This window comes from Carcharodon carcharias, chromosome 9 (assembly GCF_017639515.1).
Source record: "Carcharodon carcharias isolate sCarCar2 chromosome 9, sCarCar2.pri, whole genome shotgun sequence".
Classification (NCBI taxonomy): domain Eukaryota; kingdom Metazoa; phylum Chordata; class Chondrichthyes; order Lamniformes; family Lamnidae; genus Carcharodon; species Carcharodon carcharias.
In genome coordinates, this window is record NC_054475.1 from 125,934,415 (window position 1) to 125,948,801 (window position 14,387).

Sequence of the window (14,387 nt, forward strand, 5' to 3'; positions counted from 1 at the left end):
ACTTGGCAGAGGGAAAACTTAAATTGTGAACCTGCTTGTTTGGAAAACAGTCTTGTTCTCCCTTGACTGGTTCCCTCTCTCTACCTTGCCTAAAATTGTGTGTGGCTATCAACTTGTAACCAGAGTACCCTCATCTGAGTGTAACCAGTCTGCATTTGGACCTGCAAAGCTAAACCAGTTGGTGAGAATTTCCAGGCATCCACTGGGACCAGCGGCCCGTCTACACAAAGGAGAACACCAGATCGACAGCGTCAAGACTCTGTGGACTTTATCCTTTATTTTACAATGCCCATCCTCCAAGACCCATTGCTGCAGAGAGACTCTGTTTGTCCTTTGTTTGTCTGTGTGTCTGTGCGCACTGGGGGAATTCTTCAGGAAGAGATAGATCGTTACACTTCCTGGTCAACAAGCTGATCTGAAGTGAAGTAAGATAGCACAATCAGCCCAAACTGATGCTGAGGCTAAGGCAGCTCCAGAATGTTATTGTGTTAGAAATGGAATTCTAATGAGGAAGTGGAGACCTTCTCTCAGACCTGCAGATGAGGTGTGGACAATTGTTCATCAGATAATGGTACTGCCCAAATAGCGCAGAGAGATATTACGAATAGCACATGAAATTCCTATGGCAGGACACATAGGGAGATGGAAAACTCAAGCATGGATAAACCAACAGTTTTATTGCCCAGGTCTTCATAATGACATGGTGCAGTTTTGCAAAATGCGCCATACATGTCAGATTGTGGGTAAACCACAACATGCAATCAAACCGGCACCCTTAATTCCTGTACCAGTTTTTGAGGAGCCATTCAGTAATGTGTTAGTGGATTGTGTGAGACTGTTACCAAAAACAAAAGCAGGACAGCAGTACATCCTCACTACCATGGGTATGACGACTCGATTTCCAGAGGCCATACCTTTAAGGACCATTATGGCTGAAGTAGTGGTAGAGAAGTTAACCCAAAGTTTTACTCAATATGGATTACCTGTAGAGATCCATTCGAAACAAGGTTCCAATCTTATGTCTTAATTTTTTCTGGACATAATGAGTAGTTTGGATATAAAACAGTTCAAGTCCAAAGCATACCATTCATAGACACAGGGAGCTTTAGAGAGGTACCATTAAACTCTCAAAAGGTGTCATGAAAGTATAATAATTCTCAATATTATTGTGATTTATTATAAAAGTAGGTTAATAGTGGGGTTTGGATAGTATATCTGTGTAGGGGGGATTTAATTGAATTGGAGACAGCTGGTCTGGAGGCTTTGACTTATAAAAAGGAAGCTAGGTTTGAAATGCTAAATACATAAAAATGGCTGAAGTTGTAGAAGGTGAAGTGAGGAGAATTTGCATTTTTTTTTAGATAAATCAGAGTAGTTTGAATTTCAAAGAGATGGTAGGATGTTAAACCTATCCAGAGAAGCTAGGCCGAGCAGTGTGTTTCTTTTTCCCAAAGGTTACTGATTGTCTTAGCACCATGAAAAGATTTATATTAAGAGAAAAGTAGAGTTCCAAAGACATGTGGGAACAACGGAATTTGCATTAAAAGGGAAAAACATATATAAAAGGGACGAGGCCATGTGTCAAAAAGGAAGGCATTGTAAGATCTACCAGAAATGTGAGAAGTCTCCAATATTTGTGCGTTAAGCTGCTGTCAACAGAAACGCAAACTGGGAAAAGCCACTTTGAATTCTACTGTCCAGGGCATTGTGATTTGCCTGGGTCTGTTCAAAATCTATTTGTTTGTTACAGTTGCCTTAAATGAGGTGCAACTGGAAGCCAGATTAATTAGGGGTTTTAGGAGATATTATAGTTGTAATTTGTATACCTATGTATGTGCTTGAAGACTTTTCTTTTGTTAATAAATGTTTGATTTAGTTTTGTAAAAAATATCTGAAGTCGTGCTAGACTTATTACTTCTGAATTCAGGGATGCATCTCGAAATAAAATACAAATTGCAAAACTGTTGTGACCACATGATCAAGTTTCCTTTGTGGATTTGATCCGCCCGGGATACATCATCTGCTGCGTCATAACCAAGGATATAAGTTCACCTTGGAACTGTAAACAAGCAGGCCTCTTCCAAGAAATCACCTGACCTATACGGTACTTGAGAAGGAATTGTTTGTGGTGAACTGCAAAGCACTTTAGTTAATGAACTGGGAAGCAAAAAGGCAATCACATGGGAGAGAGAGGAAAACTTAAGCTGTGAACCTGCTTGTTTGGAAGATAGTCTTGTTGGGAGAACAAGCTGAGGAAAGGGGGGCTACCTTGACTGGCTCCCTCTCTCCGCCTTGCCTAAAATGTGTAGGGCTATCAACCCTGTAGTCAGAGAACCCTCATCCGAGTATAACCAGTCTGCACTTGGACCCGCAAAGCTAAACCAGTTAGAGAGAAGTTCCAGGCATTCACTAGGACCAGCAGCCCATTTGCACACAAGAGAACTCCAGATTGACAGCATCGAGACCCTACGAACTTTATCCTTTATATTATACCACCCATCTTCCAAAGCCCATCTCTGCAGAGACTCTCTTTGCCCGTTGTTTGTCTGTGCGCGCTGGGGGAATTCTTAAGGAAGAGGTAGAAAGTTATATTTCCTGATTACAATTGTGTGTTAACCAATACTTGCAACTGGCTAACTTATTTGAAAACAAAACTTTTAATTATTGAGTTTTTGAACGAAGTCTGGTCAGTCTCTTTTCTAGGTACACAATTGGCCATCCTGGTGAGAAAATTAAGCATTTAAATTAATGGTGCAGAGTAATGGGTCTTCATTATTCACACACTCCTCTCATCCCAGGCGAAACAGGACTTTAAACCAATAAGTTGGGGGGATGCGGGGAGGCAAGGAGCTCAGATTGAAAGGTAACAAAAATAGTGTGAAAACAAATAAAACAGAAGAGGACAAAGTAACAGTCAGAAATTGTGCATTCGCCATGACAGGTTAAGGGAAAACTAAAAGATGTGAGTAACTAAACCAGGAGAGAGAGAAATAGGGAACGTGAGTTAAACAATAGAGAACAAGGACAGATTAAGAAGCGTGACCCAAATCAGCATTCTTTTATCCAAATGCAAGGAATATAAGGAATCATGTAGAAAGTAGATATACTGAGACATGGCTGCAAGACAGTCAGGACTGAGGCCTAAATATACCAGGTTTATGAGGTCCACAGGAAAGATAGAGAAAATGGCAGAGGGGGAGAAGCCTTAATGATTAACTACACAAGCACGTAGCAAAGGCAAAGTGATTTTAAATGGGGGGTATTTATTTTTATATAGGCTGGGATAAGCAGACTAGCACTTGTCTGAAAGGTGGTGAATTTCTTGAGTATGTTTAGGATAGTTTTCTACAGCTTTATTTCCTAGAAACAACAAAGGGGCATGCCACATTCGATCTAGTAATGAGCCAAGATTTAGTTAACAACCTAATAGTGTGTGAATGTTTATCTAATAGCGATTATAATACAATCGGGTTCAGCGTAATATTTGAAAGGGAAACAGCTAAGATTCTAGTAGAAGCAACATAAAACTGAAAGAAAGTGAATATAAAAATGCAATAAAACATATACTGACAAATGGGAAAGATATGAAGAACAGCAAAGGTTGACAAAACAGATAGTAAGAGCTAAAGAAAAGCGAGTATGAGAAGAAACTTGCAAAGGATAACAAAATCAACTCCAAATCTTTGACAATTATATTGGAAAAAAGAGGATGGTCAGAAACAATGTGGATTCCTTGAAAGCAAATAACATTGATATTATCAATGAAAATAAGTAAATGACAAATATGCAGAATAATTATTTTGCATTGGTGTTTACAGTAGAGGAAGAGGATAGCATGCCAGCATCCCAAAGAAGCTACTGAATGAGGGACAAGGACTCAGCAAAATTAATGAAAACAAAATAACAATCATGAAGAAAATAATGGCACTGAAAGCTAATAAATCCCCAAGAGCAGATGGTTTTCACTCTCAGGTTTCAAAGGATGTATGAGAACCTTGTGGCTGTCCCAATTATAACCTTCCAAAGTTCCCGCAATTTAGAAACCATTCCTTTCGATTAAAAGATTGCACATCACCATTTAAAAAAGGAGGGGGAAAACCAGAAAATTATAGACCGGTTAGCCTGTTGTCAGGAAATTATTAGAGTCTATAATTATAAATAAAGAGATTGAACACCTTGAAAATTTTCAGCTGATTAGAGGGCCAGCATAGATTTATAAAGGATCGGTCATGTCTAATGAACCTGACTGAGTTTACTGAAGTGGTGATTAAAGTAGTGCACAAGGAAATGTCTATGGATGTTATTTATATGGACTTTCTGAAGGCATGTGAAGGCAAAATCTCTCATAAAAGATAGCTGAAGTTGAAGCTCATAAAATTGAGGACAAGTTATTGATCTAGTTAGGAAAATGGCAGTGTGGCAAAACAAACATGGGATAATTGGCAGGATGTGAATCTGTGTTGACCATATTTGTTAACAACTTAAGTGATGGGATAGAAGCCACATATCCAAGTTTGCCATTGTCAAAGATGTGTGTGGTTGCGAGCAGCGTAGATAGAAACAGAGATATTAATACATGAAATGACTGGGCAAAATTGAAATCCATTTGCCACAAGGTAGGCAAATAGGAGGTCATCCACTTCAGGATTGTACAGAGTATTTGCTATACAGTGAAAAGCTAGAAACATTGGAGGTCCAAAGAGACTTGGAGGTCCAGACACATGATTAAAATGTCAGGAACGGGCACAGTAAATAATCAACACGGCCAATGAAATGCCAATCTTTGCCCTTAAGGCAAAGTCAGTTGCCTTCTTAAAAGATTAAGAACACAAGGGGGCAGAAGTTGTACTACAGCTACACAAAGCTTTCATTAGACTACATGTGGAGTACACACATAGGCTTGACTATTCAAACACACTCTTGCCTGGTCTCCTACATTTTACCTTCCGTAAACTCGAGGTCATCCAAAACTCTGCTGCCCATGTCTTAATTTGTACCAAGTCCAATACCCCTGTACTCACTGACCTAAATTGGCTCCCAGTCATGCAACTATTCTCGTTTTTAAATCCTCTATGACTTCGCTCCTCTCTCTGTAATCTCCTCCAGCTCCACAACCTCAAGGTATCAGTGTTCCTTTAATTCTGGCCTCTTATGAAACCTCAATTTTACTTGTTGCACCACTGGTGTAGTTGACTAGACCATAAGCTCTGGAATTCCCTCCCTACACCTCTTCACCTCACTTTCCTCTTTTAGAGATGCTCCTTAAAACCTCTTCGATCAAGTTTTTCGTCACCTTAACTGATAGCTCCTTATGTGGCTCGGTGTCATATTTGGTTTTATAGTGCTTTATAAAGATTAAAGGCACTATAAGTTGTTGTACTGTGGGCAGTTTTGGGGACATCTTAGGAAGGACATCTTGTACTTGGAGGGAGTGCAGCATAGGTTTACCAGAATGATACCTGGATTCCAATGGTTAAATTACAAGGAGAGATTGCACAAACTAGTGTAGTATTCCCTGAAATTTTGAATGCTATGAGGTTACTTGATCAAAGTTTCTACAATATTAAGGTGAACAGGTATGGTAGATAGAGATAAACTATTTCTGTTGTTTGGGGAATGTAGAATTAAGGGGAAAAGTTAAAAAATTAGAGCATGAACATGAGTGAAATTAGGAAACGCTTCTGCATCCATGGGGTGCTGAAGGTTTGGAACACTTTCCACAAACAGCAATTGATGCTACATCGATTGTTAATGCTAAATCTGAGATTGATTGTTGTTAAACAAAGGCATTAAGATTTTTTTTTTACTCATTTAAGGCATGTAGATAACACTGGCTAAGCTGGCATTTATTCCCCATCCCATATTACCCTCAAGGTGGTGATGGTGAGCTGCCTTCTTGAACCGCTGCAGTCCATGTGGTATAGGTACACCAACAGTGCTGTTAGGGAGGGAGTTCCAGGATTTTGGCTCAGCGACAGTGAAGGAATGGCATTACATTTCTAAGTCAGGATGGTGCGTGGCTTGCAGGGGAACTTTCAGATTCTGGTGTTCCCATGTATTTGCTGCCCTTGTCCTTCTATTTGGTCATGAGTTTGGAAGGTGCTGTCTAAGGAGCCTTGGTGAGTTTCTGCAGTGCATCTTGTAGATAGTACACACTATTGCTACTGTGCGTTGGTGGCGGAGAGAGTGAATGTTTGTAGATGGGGTGCCAATCCAGTGGGCTGCTTTGTCTTGGATGGTGTCAAGCTTCGAGTGTTGTTGGAGGTGCACTCATCCAGGCGAGGGGAGAGTATTCTATCACACTCCTGACTTGTGCCTTGTAGATTGTGGACAGGCTTTGGGGAGTAAGGTGGTGAGTTATTCACCGCCAGATTCCTATGCCCAATGCTATTGAATGTCAAGGAGACATGGTTAGATTCTCTCTCATTGCAGATGATTATTGCCTGGCCCTTGTGTGACACATATGTTATGTCATTTATCAGCTTTCCATACTGCCTGTAGATGAATACAGCTGGCAAACTTACATTTGGATGGGGCAGAAGCCTTCAGAACAAACTTCCCCAATCACCGCTGTTTGCGCCTATATTTTAAGCACTGACTATAAGAGGTGACCATAATGTAAATCAGCCTACATTTAGTGATGATTAAGATTTATAGCTGGATGCATGAAGGCACAGAATAAAAATCAAGTGATCTGAAAGTTCTCTCAGCAGGACACACTCACAAGATTCACAACTGTGCATTAGTGTACTTATAAATCCCAGTGTCTAATTCAACAGAATCGCATTACATACAACTCTAGTTTGATGATGTTTTTCAACAAGTACTCATGGATCTGAAAGTTGCACTGTGTTGAACCACTGCGGTGGATAAAATCATGTGATGTCACCAACAAAGCAAGTTAGCTATTTTTGCTCATTTTAAAATGGTGAAATATTTGCTGAAGTTATTAACAATGTTGTCTTTCAAGTACAGCACACTGAAAGGAATTAAATTTTCTTCAAACAGTTCCAATAATTCCTTCAAGAGGAACAGCACAGCATCAAGATGATGGCGCCATAACCATGTATTCAGCTCCTGTAATAGTGGGATGTCACAACAAATTGGTGATAAAATATGAGGAACCAAACCAGCTCTAAGCCATTGATCAGGAAATGCTTTGTGCTAAGGGCAAATTTGTAGACAAATTCATTAGAGGCTTCAAAAATTTGTTAGTTCTTTGAGGATGTAATAAGCACACTGGATGAAAGAGAAACAGTAGGTGTAGCGCAATTGAGTTTCCAAAAAGCGTTTGATAAAGTATCACATAAAAGGTAATTGCACAACATAAGAGCTCATGGTATTGGAGAGCACTGTGTTAGCACGGATACACATTGGCTAACAGAAAACCAGAGCTGGGATAAATATCGTAGATGTCGGTGTATAAGTCAACCTTTGAAGCCTCAGAAAATCCCTCCAAAAACAGAGGTCAGCTTATACACTGAGCATAAATGTGAACAGTGTGTGGGTGGTTGCCATTTTGAAATGTCATCAGCATCTGACACAGAGTGGGCCAGAAAGTGCCAACATTGGCTCCCAGTCAAGCAACATGACCTACATCGGTTCCCGGTCAAGCAGCGTCTTGATATTAAAATTCTCGACCTTTTTTTCAAATCTATCCATGGCTTCCTTCCATCCTCAGCTCCGTAATCCCTTCCACCCCACATCACTCCAAGTTATCTATGCTTCTCGAATTCTGGCCTCCTGTGCATCTGCGATTTTAATTGCTGTACCTTCAGTTGCCTAAACTTCAAACTCTGGAATACTCCCCCTACAGGTCTCTGCCTCTCTACCTCACTTTGTTCCTTTAAGACAATCCCAAAAAACTTCACTCTTGGGTAAAATAGAAAGAGCTAAAGCAGCCTTGTCATTTGAATTGACTGAAAATATGGAAAAGGCTATTTATTTTTTCAGCTTACTAAAGTGCTTTCTTTACTTAAAACTACTATGAATAATGATAAAAATAGCTTAGTTGTTTCTTCACATCAACAAACAATCAGGTAGAAATAAAATATCTCTGCATTTGGAGAGGGGTTGGCTCTCATGACCCAGGTAAAACTCGGAGAGACACAGCTTCCATGTAAATTCAGTGAATATGTGTTTGGCGGGGCGGGGGGGCAGGGTGCTGGAAACGACATCTGAGAACTAGGGAAGAGTGTGATGTGGTGAAAAGAGGAGGACAAATGACTGTTCAGTTAATTTTTGGGGAGGTAGTGACATTTATTCTACCTACAGATCTTTTTAAATTTAAAAAATGTGCAATAATAAACAGGTTCACCATTTTTAAAGTAAACTGTCTCTCACAATATATACAACAGTAAATTGGGGAGAGGTAGTACAGGTATTTGGAAGAATGCAAGGTTTAAAATGTCCTTGTTTAATGTTTAATGTTTAAACCTCACAACAACCTTTGCATTAGTATTTGGAGACCTGGGCTAGGAATCCAAACATTTTCACAAACTTAAAGATAAAATCAAAATACTGCGGATGTTGAAAATCTGTCTCTTATGGGATATATGTAACTTTCCTCATTCCAGTCCTACTCAGGTCCCCTCTCAACTCTTTTTCTGGTATATCAATGACTGTTTCAGTGCTGCTTCATGTTCTCATCTGGGCCATGAAAAAATTATCAATTTTGCTTCCAACACCTCTACCACCTTCATATGGCCCATCTCCAACATTTCCCTTCCCTTCCTTGACCACTCTATCTTCATTTCTGGTGACAGGCTGTCCATCAATATTCATTACAAGCCCACTAAGTCCCACAGCTACCTCAACTACAGCTCCTCACACCCTGCTTCCTGTAAGGAATCCATTCTCTCAGTTCCTTTACCTCCATTGCACCTGTTCCGATGATGCCACTTTTCAAAACAGTGCATCTGACATGCCCTCCTCCTTCATCAACCGAGGTTTCCCACCCACGGTGGTTGACAGGGCCCTCAGCCGTGTCCAACTCATGTCCCGCGCCTCCGCCCTCACACTTTCCCCTCCCTCCCAGAACCATAATAGGGTCTCCCTTGTCCGCACTTTCTACCCCACCAGTTTCTGCATTCAAACGATAATCATCCATCATTTCCACCAACTCCAGCATGATGCCACCACCAAACCTCACCCCGTCAGTATTCCGTAGGGATCGTTCCCTCCGGGACACCCTGGTCCACTTCTCCATCATGCCCAACATCTTATTGCCTTACCATTGCAGAAGGCGCAACACCTGCCCCTTTATTTGCTCACCGTCCAAACCCCCAAACACTCCTTTCAAGTGAAGCAGTGCTTCACTTGCACCTCCTTCAATTTGGTCCACTGCATTCACTGCTCCCCATGCAGTCTTCTCTACATTAGGGAGGCCAAACGCAGACTGAGTGATCGCTTTGTGGAGCACCTTCGGTCTGCCTGCAAGCATGACCCAGACATTCCTGTTACTTGCCATTTCAACACCCCATCCTGCTCTTTTGTCCACATGTCCATCCTTGGCCTACTGCAAAGTTCCGGTGAAGCCCAACACAAACTGGAGGAACAGCACCTCATCTTCCGATTAGGCACTTTACAGCCTTCCGGACTTCACATTGAGTTCAACAATTTCAGATTATGAGCTCTTTCCTCTATCTTCACCCCTTTTCCGATCCCTTATTTTAAATTTATTTTTATTTTTTATCTACTTATTTTTATCCATTTGTTCATTGTTTATCCCCTTTATCCCTTTTTCTATCCTTTTTCCCCAATCACCACCCCATCCCCCCACTCCTTCCCCTAAATGGCTATCTGTTACTTGTTCCATGTTGTTCTTTATGCCATTATTAGCACTTTCTTTAGCCCTTACCACTACCATTAACACCTCCTTTGTCTTTTTGTCCATGACATCTTTGTCAATCTCTCCTTAGCCCCCATCTATCGCTGACCTTCTAACCAGCTTCACCTCCCCTTAAGCAGTATAAATTTCATCACATTTCTACTCTCCAGCTCTGAAGAGTCATATGGACTCAAAACGTTAACTCTGTTTCTCTTTCCACAGATGCTGTCAGACCTGCTGAATCTTTCTAGCATTTTCTGTTTTTATTTTCACATACTCCCTGGAATCAATCTTCCTTTAATAATTCTACAAAACCTGCTGCAGCAGAATGACTAGATCAGTGGTAGTAAGTGGTCGAAAAAAATCCTCTCTTAATAACTTAAGAATTCTCAAAATTTTCCTTCAACTAACCTCCTGCCTCAGGCTTGTCACCTCTCCCGGCTCACCTCTTCCCAACACTCCCGTTCACTGCCTCCCTCCTGGAATCTCTTACTTGCTGCCTCACTCAACTCGCCATTTCTCCCGCCTCCTCCTCCCAAACACTCCTACTCGCCGCCTCTCTCAACTTGTCATTTTCCTCTCCACCCCCGGCCCTTCCATTTGCTGCCTCTCCCTAATCACCACTTTACCTATCTCCCACCCTCACACTCGCCAGCTCCCTCCCACACCCTCACACTCGTCACCTCTCTCAATTCGCCACTTCCCTTCCCCGATCCTCCCACTTGCTATCTCCCTCCTGCTCACCATTTCCCTCTCCTGAACCAGGCTCAGGGAGGGAGGGAGACAAGAGGGAGAGGCAGTGAACAAGAGACTCGGGGAGAGAGGTGGTGAGTGGGAGAGGTGGCAAATGGGAAGGTTAGGGAGGGAAACAGCGAGCCAGAAGGAGGCTAAACAAGAGACGGCGAGAGGGAGAACCCAGAAAATATCAAAAATCTAAACTTTGTGGGTGATGAGAGTCACGTCTCCAAAATTTACCCCATACTATCACAAAGATAAGTGGCATATATTATGCACAATATACCCAATTCACAATTATTCTCAGTGTTACACATTACGTGGATGTTGACAGTAGTTTAGAAAACCTGAAAGAAAAGCAGTAAACAATAGAAAGTCATCTAGTTAAAATAAATTAAATTTTCTTTGAATAATTTGCAAGAGGGTAAAATGCAAATAGTTATGATTTGTGACTGCCAATAACACATGGTGTAATAACATTCAGATTGATTTTACTTTGCAATCGACAGCAGAACGCAAGTAGAAAAATCAAACTGTAACTTGTCATATGCGCTTCATGAATAGATTTTACGGGTTCATTGGAGAAACATCCCTTTCATCTCCAAACCGCCAATAAGCCACCTCGTAGAAAACATGGGCTTGTTAAAATTTATAATGAGAAAGTAATACTCAAGGTTGATCAGGCAATACAAACGTAATGAGCCAGCTTATTTGCAGAGTTTAATTCTAAGACTGGACAAACAAGGTAGAAAGGTAGACACAGAGGACCACAAAAACATTGTTAAAAACCTACACTATACATGTGCCAGTAAATTTTCAGCATTCCATATTAGGATTAAGTTCACTAATTACCTTGACTGCAAACTCCATATTGGTAACTCTATGTATACAACGCTTGCAGATAGAGTAGGAGCCAACTCCAATATCTTCTTTTAGCTCATATCCGTCATTGAATTGCATGCTGTTCCCATGCAGCTGTTTCAACCAAACAAAAAAAATTAATCTGTAGGTTTGATTTTTACTCTGGCATTCCTTCATATCAAAAATATGAGAGTTATTTTTAAAATACAAAATCTTGCCCAGAATTAGCATGTAGTCTATAGAGGTTTTATAAGTTTAGCATCACAATTGCTTGGTATTTGGCCATCTATGCATCTTACCTGTACAATAGGGTGTACTGCTGTAAGTGGGTTGCTTTGGACTTCTTCCACTGCACTAGTTGCAACAAAACTAAAACCTCTGAAGAGCTGATGTGCATTAGCACTTGGTGGAATTCCAGGTGAATCTAACAAAGGAAAAACATTCAATTGCCAATCATTTCTTTGAATAATAATTATGAATATTGTAATTCTAGATATGACAATCTCTGAACTCCTGTACATGTACACTTAATAAAATTCAATCTTTGAGATATTAAAATGACAAGCTAACATTACAACACAAGTACAATTCCCAGAAACAAGTTACTTAAAGAGTGTAGTTAAATATCACTTGAATGTTCTTTTAAATTAAACATTTCTATCCACAAATTAAAAGCTATCCTTAGAACAAAATGGTACTTTTCTACTCAAGACCTGATACAATTTCACCTGAGATTTCAAACATTGCAGAAGTCACATATTCTGAAATAAATGCCTGTTGCCCGTTAAGTACCGCCACAACTCTGTCAGGAGCTATCATATAACTGTCAAAAAAGGGATCTATAATAACCAATGGATCACTATCACAGATCCCAATTTAAAGATTTGGGCCTTGAAATTAGTGTCGGAAGATTAGCACATAAACCCTTTACCTGCTCAGATTATATTCCTGTGCCAGCTATTTTAACACAATGACTAATTTATTCCAAATGGACAAGCATCTCTGCTAATACAGTTGTTACGATCCCAGCTGATGTTAATATTGGGCAAGTCAGATTCCAGAGTGAAACCTGGCTTTATAAATCCTAACTTTAATTTTTTTTTAGAAATTATAGAGGTAAATTACTGAACAAGTCCACTGGAGTCTACTGATGAACTTTTAACACAAAGAATAAAACATTTATTCAACAAGAAAAATGAACAACATTACACCAGACAAAAAGGTTGAAAGATCTCAACACAAACACAAGAAAATGATTCAAATATTCACTATTCCTTCATCTCAGCTATATCTCTACAGACACATACAAATTAGGAAAGATAAGACAATTTACCACATCCATCTTATACTCTAATATGCAGGGTAAGTGTGCAGTACATGCAAGCTAACTGGCGAATTGTGGTGAGACACACCACACTCCAAATTAATTGGCAGATGCAACCAAAGCGGATTCTATGGATTTCTCAACAGCGCACCCACACACTTGTCACACAATGAACCAACCAGTCTCACTGAAACTCTGCCTTTCTCACGAGGGTTTCCAATATCCACGTTTGAAGAACTCACCTTGGAATTCTCTCCAAACTTCGCTCCCAATTGGATGGTTTCAACAAGGATCCACCTCCAGGGTTTCAATCTTGCCTTCCAAGATTCCTTTCCCCTGGTTCGCTGGGTACACTCAAGCTTCACCTCACAAGCACACTTTCAGATCTTCGGCCGTATCAAGCAGAACATCACTGTTTAAAAAGAGTACCTTTGCCCTTACTGCCCACAGCATGAAGTCAGCAACCTTCGACTGCCCTCTTGGACCTTCAGTGCTTCTCTCAAGCCCACTTTGCTTCAAATCTGCTCCTCATAGCTCTCTCTGAGTCTACTGCTCTGCTCCTTTTTCTTAACTTTATTTAACGGGATCTGCTTCTAATCTCTGTATTTCCTGGGACCTTCTTTTGGAAACTGCTTTTGCCCCACTCCCTGCTTTGGAATCTTCTTCATTTGGGATCTTCGCCCTGTCCCCTCCCAGTGTCCTGCTCCCTAGGACACCTTCTCTTGAATGGTGCTAGTCTTCAGGTCACGTAACCTGCAGTTTTGTGCTGTTTCACTTTTCTTTTTCTTCTGCGCACGTGCACAGGGCTGGTTCCCAGTCTAAGGATGTGAAGATGAACAAACTGTGTATATGCGGTTCTTTCCCAGCTGACACAGAAGACCTGAGGTCCGCTGGGAACTGTGGTTCCCGAACTCCCGATCTAAACTCAAGGTAAGTATCAGAGTTCATTACACAGTGGACTAAAGAATTTAGTATAAATGCAGAAAGGGTTTGAACTATAGTGTTCAACCAATAAAAACCTGAAGATGTGTCAGTCACAATCTACCTGCATTGACAACATGCTCTCATATGAACCCAGAAACACTTCCTTCCATATTCACATGCAGAAACATGTGTGAGATGAGTAGGAAGGCATGAATGCAGATATAATTCATTTTTAAACTGCTTCTGAGGGATTGGGTTCCATCAACAGAACTAAAATCCCCAACTTTATTCTTCCCTAAATAAACCCACAGTAAAAGAATTTGTTTTGCATAATATATGTCAGAAGGTTGGCATCATTACAAAATACTAAACATAGGACTAAATTTGAAAAGAAATTTTGTAGAAAACTTACCAATGTAGGAATAGGTGTAGGTTATCTAGACCCTCATGCCTATTTCACCATTCATAATGACTGATGTGCAACTATGCTGGCCTTGGTCCTATATCCCTTAATACCATTAGGTCAACAAAAATTTCAGTTTTAAATGTAAAGATTACTCAAGCATTAATTGCCTGAAAGGGCTGGCTCTAATTTTAATTCTAGAATCTCCAACCAGCCAAAGGAAGTAGTTTATCTACTCTACTCATTCCCCTTGGTATCTTGAAAACTTCGATTAAATCACCCACTCACATTCTAATTTCAAGGGATCCCAA

At 40.5% G+C, this 14,387-nt stretch overlaps 1 protein-coding gene across 5 annotated transcripts in view; it reads right to left on the reverse strand.

The window, feature by feature from the left end:
• Positions 1-14,387, reverse strand: part of LOC121282113 (ribosomal protein S6 kinase alpha-6) — a 168,430-nt gene that overhangs the window by 24,111 nt on the left and 129,932 nt on the right. For all 5 annotated transcript variants that reach the window (XM_041195595.1, XM_041195596.1, XM_041195594.1 and 2 more), the window contains 2 exons: positions 11,725-11,849; positions 11,417-11,539 (listed from right to left, as the gene is read on the reverse strand). In XM_041195595.1, coding sequence (XP_041051529.1) covers positions 11,417-11,539; positions 11,725-11,849 — 248 coding nt within the window. The remainder of the gene's footprint in view (positions 1-11,416; positions 11,540-11,724; positions 11,850-14,387) is intronic.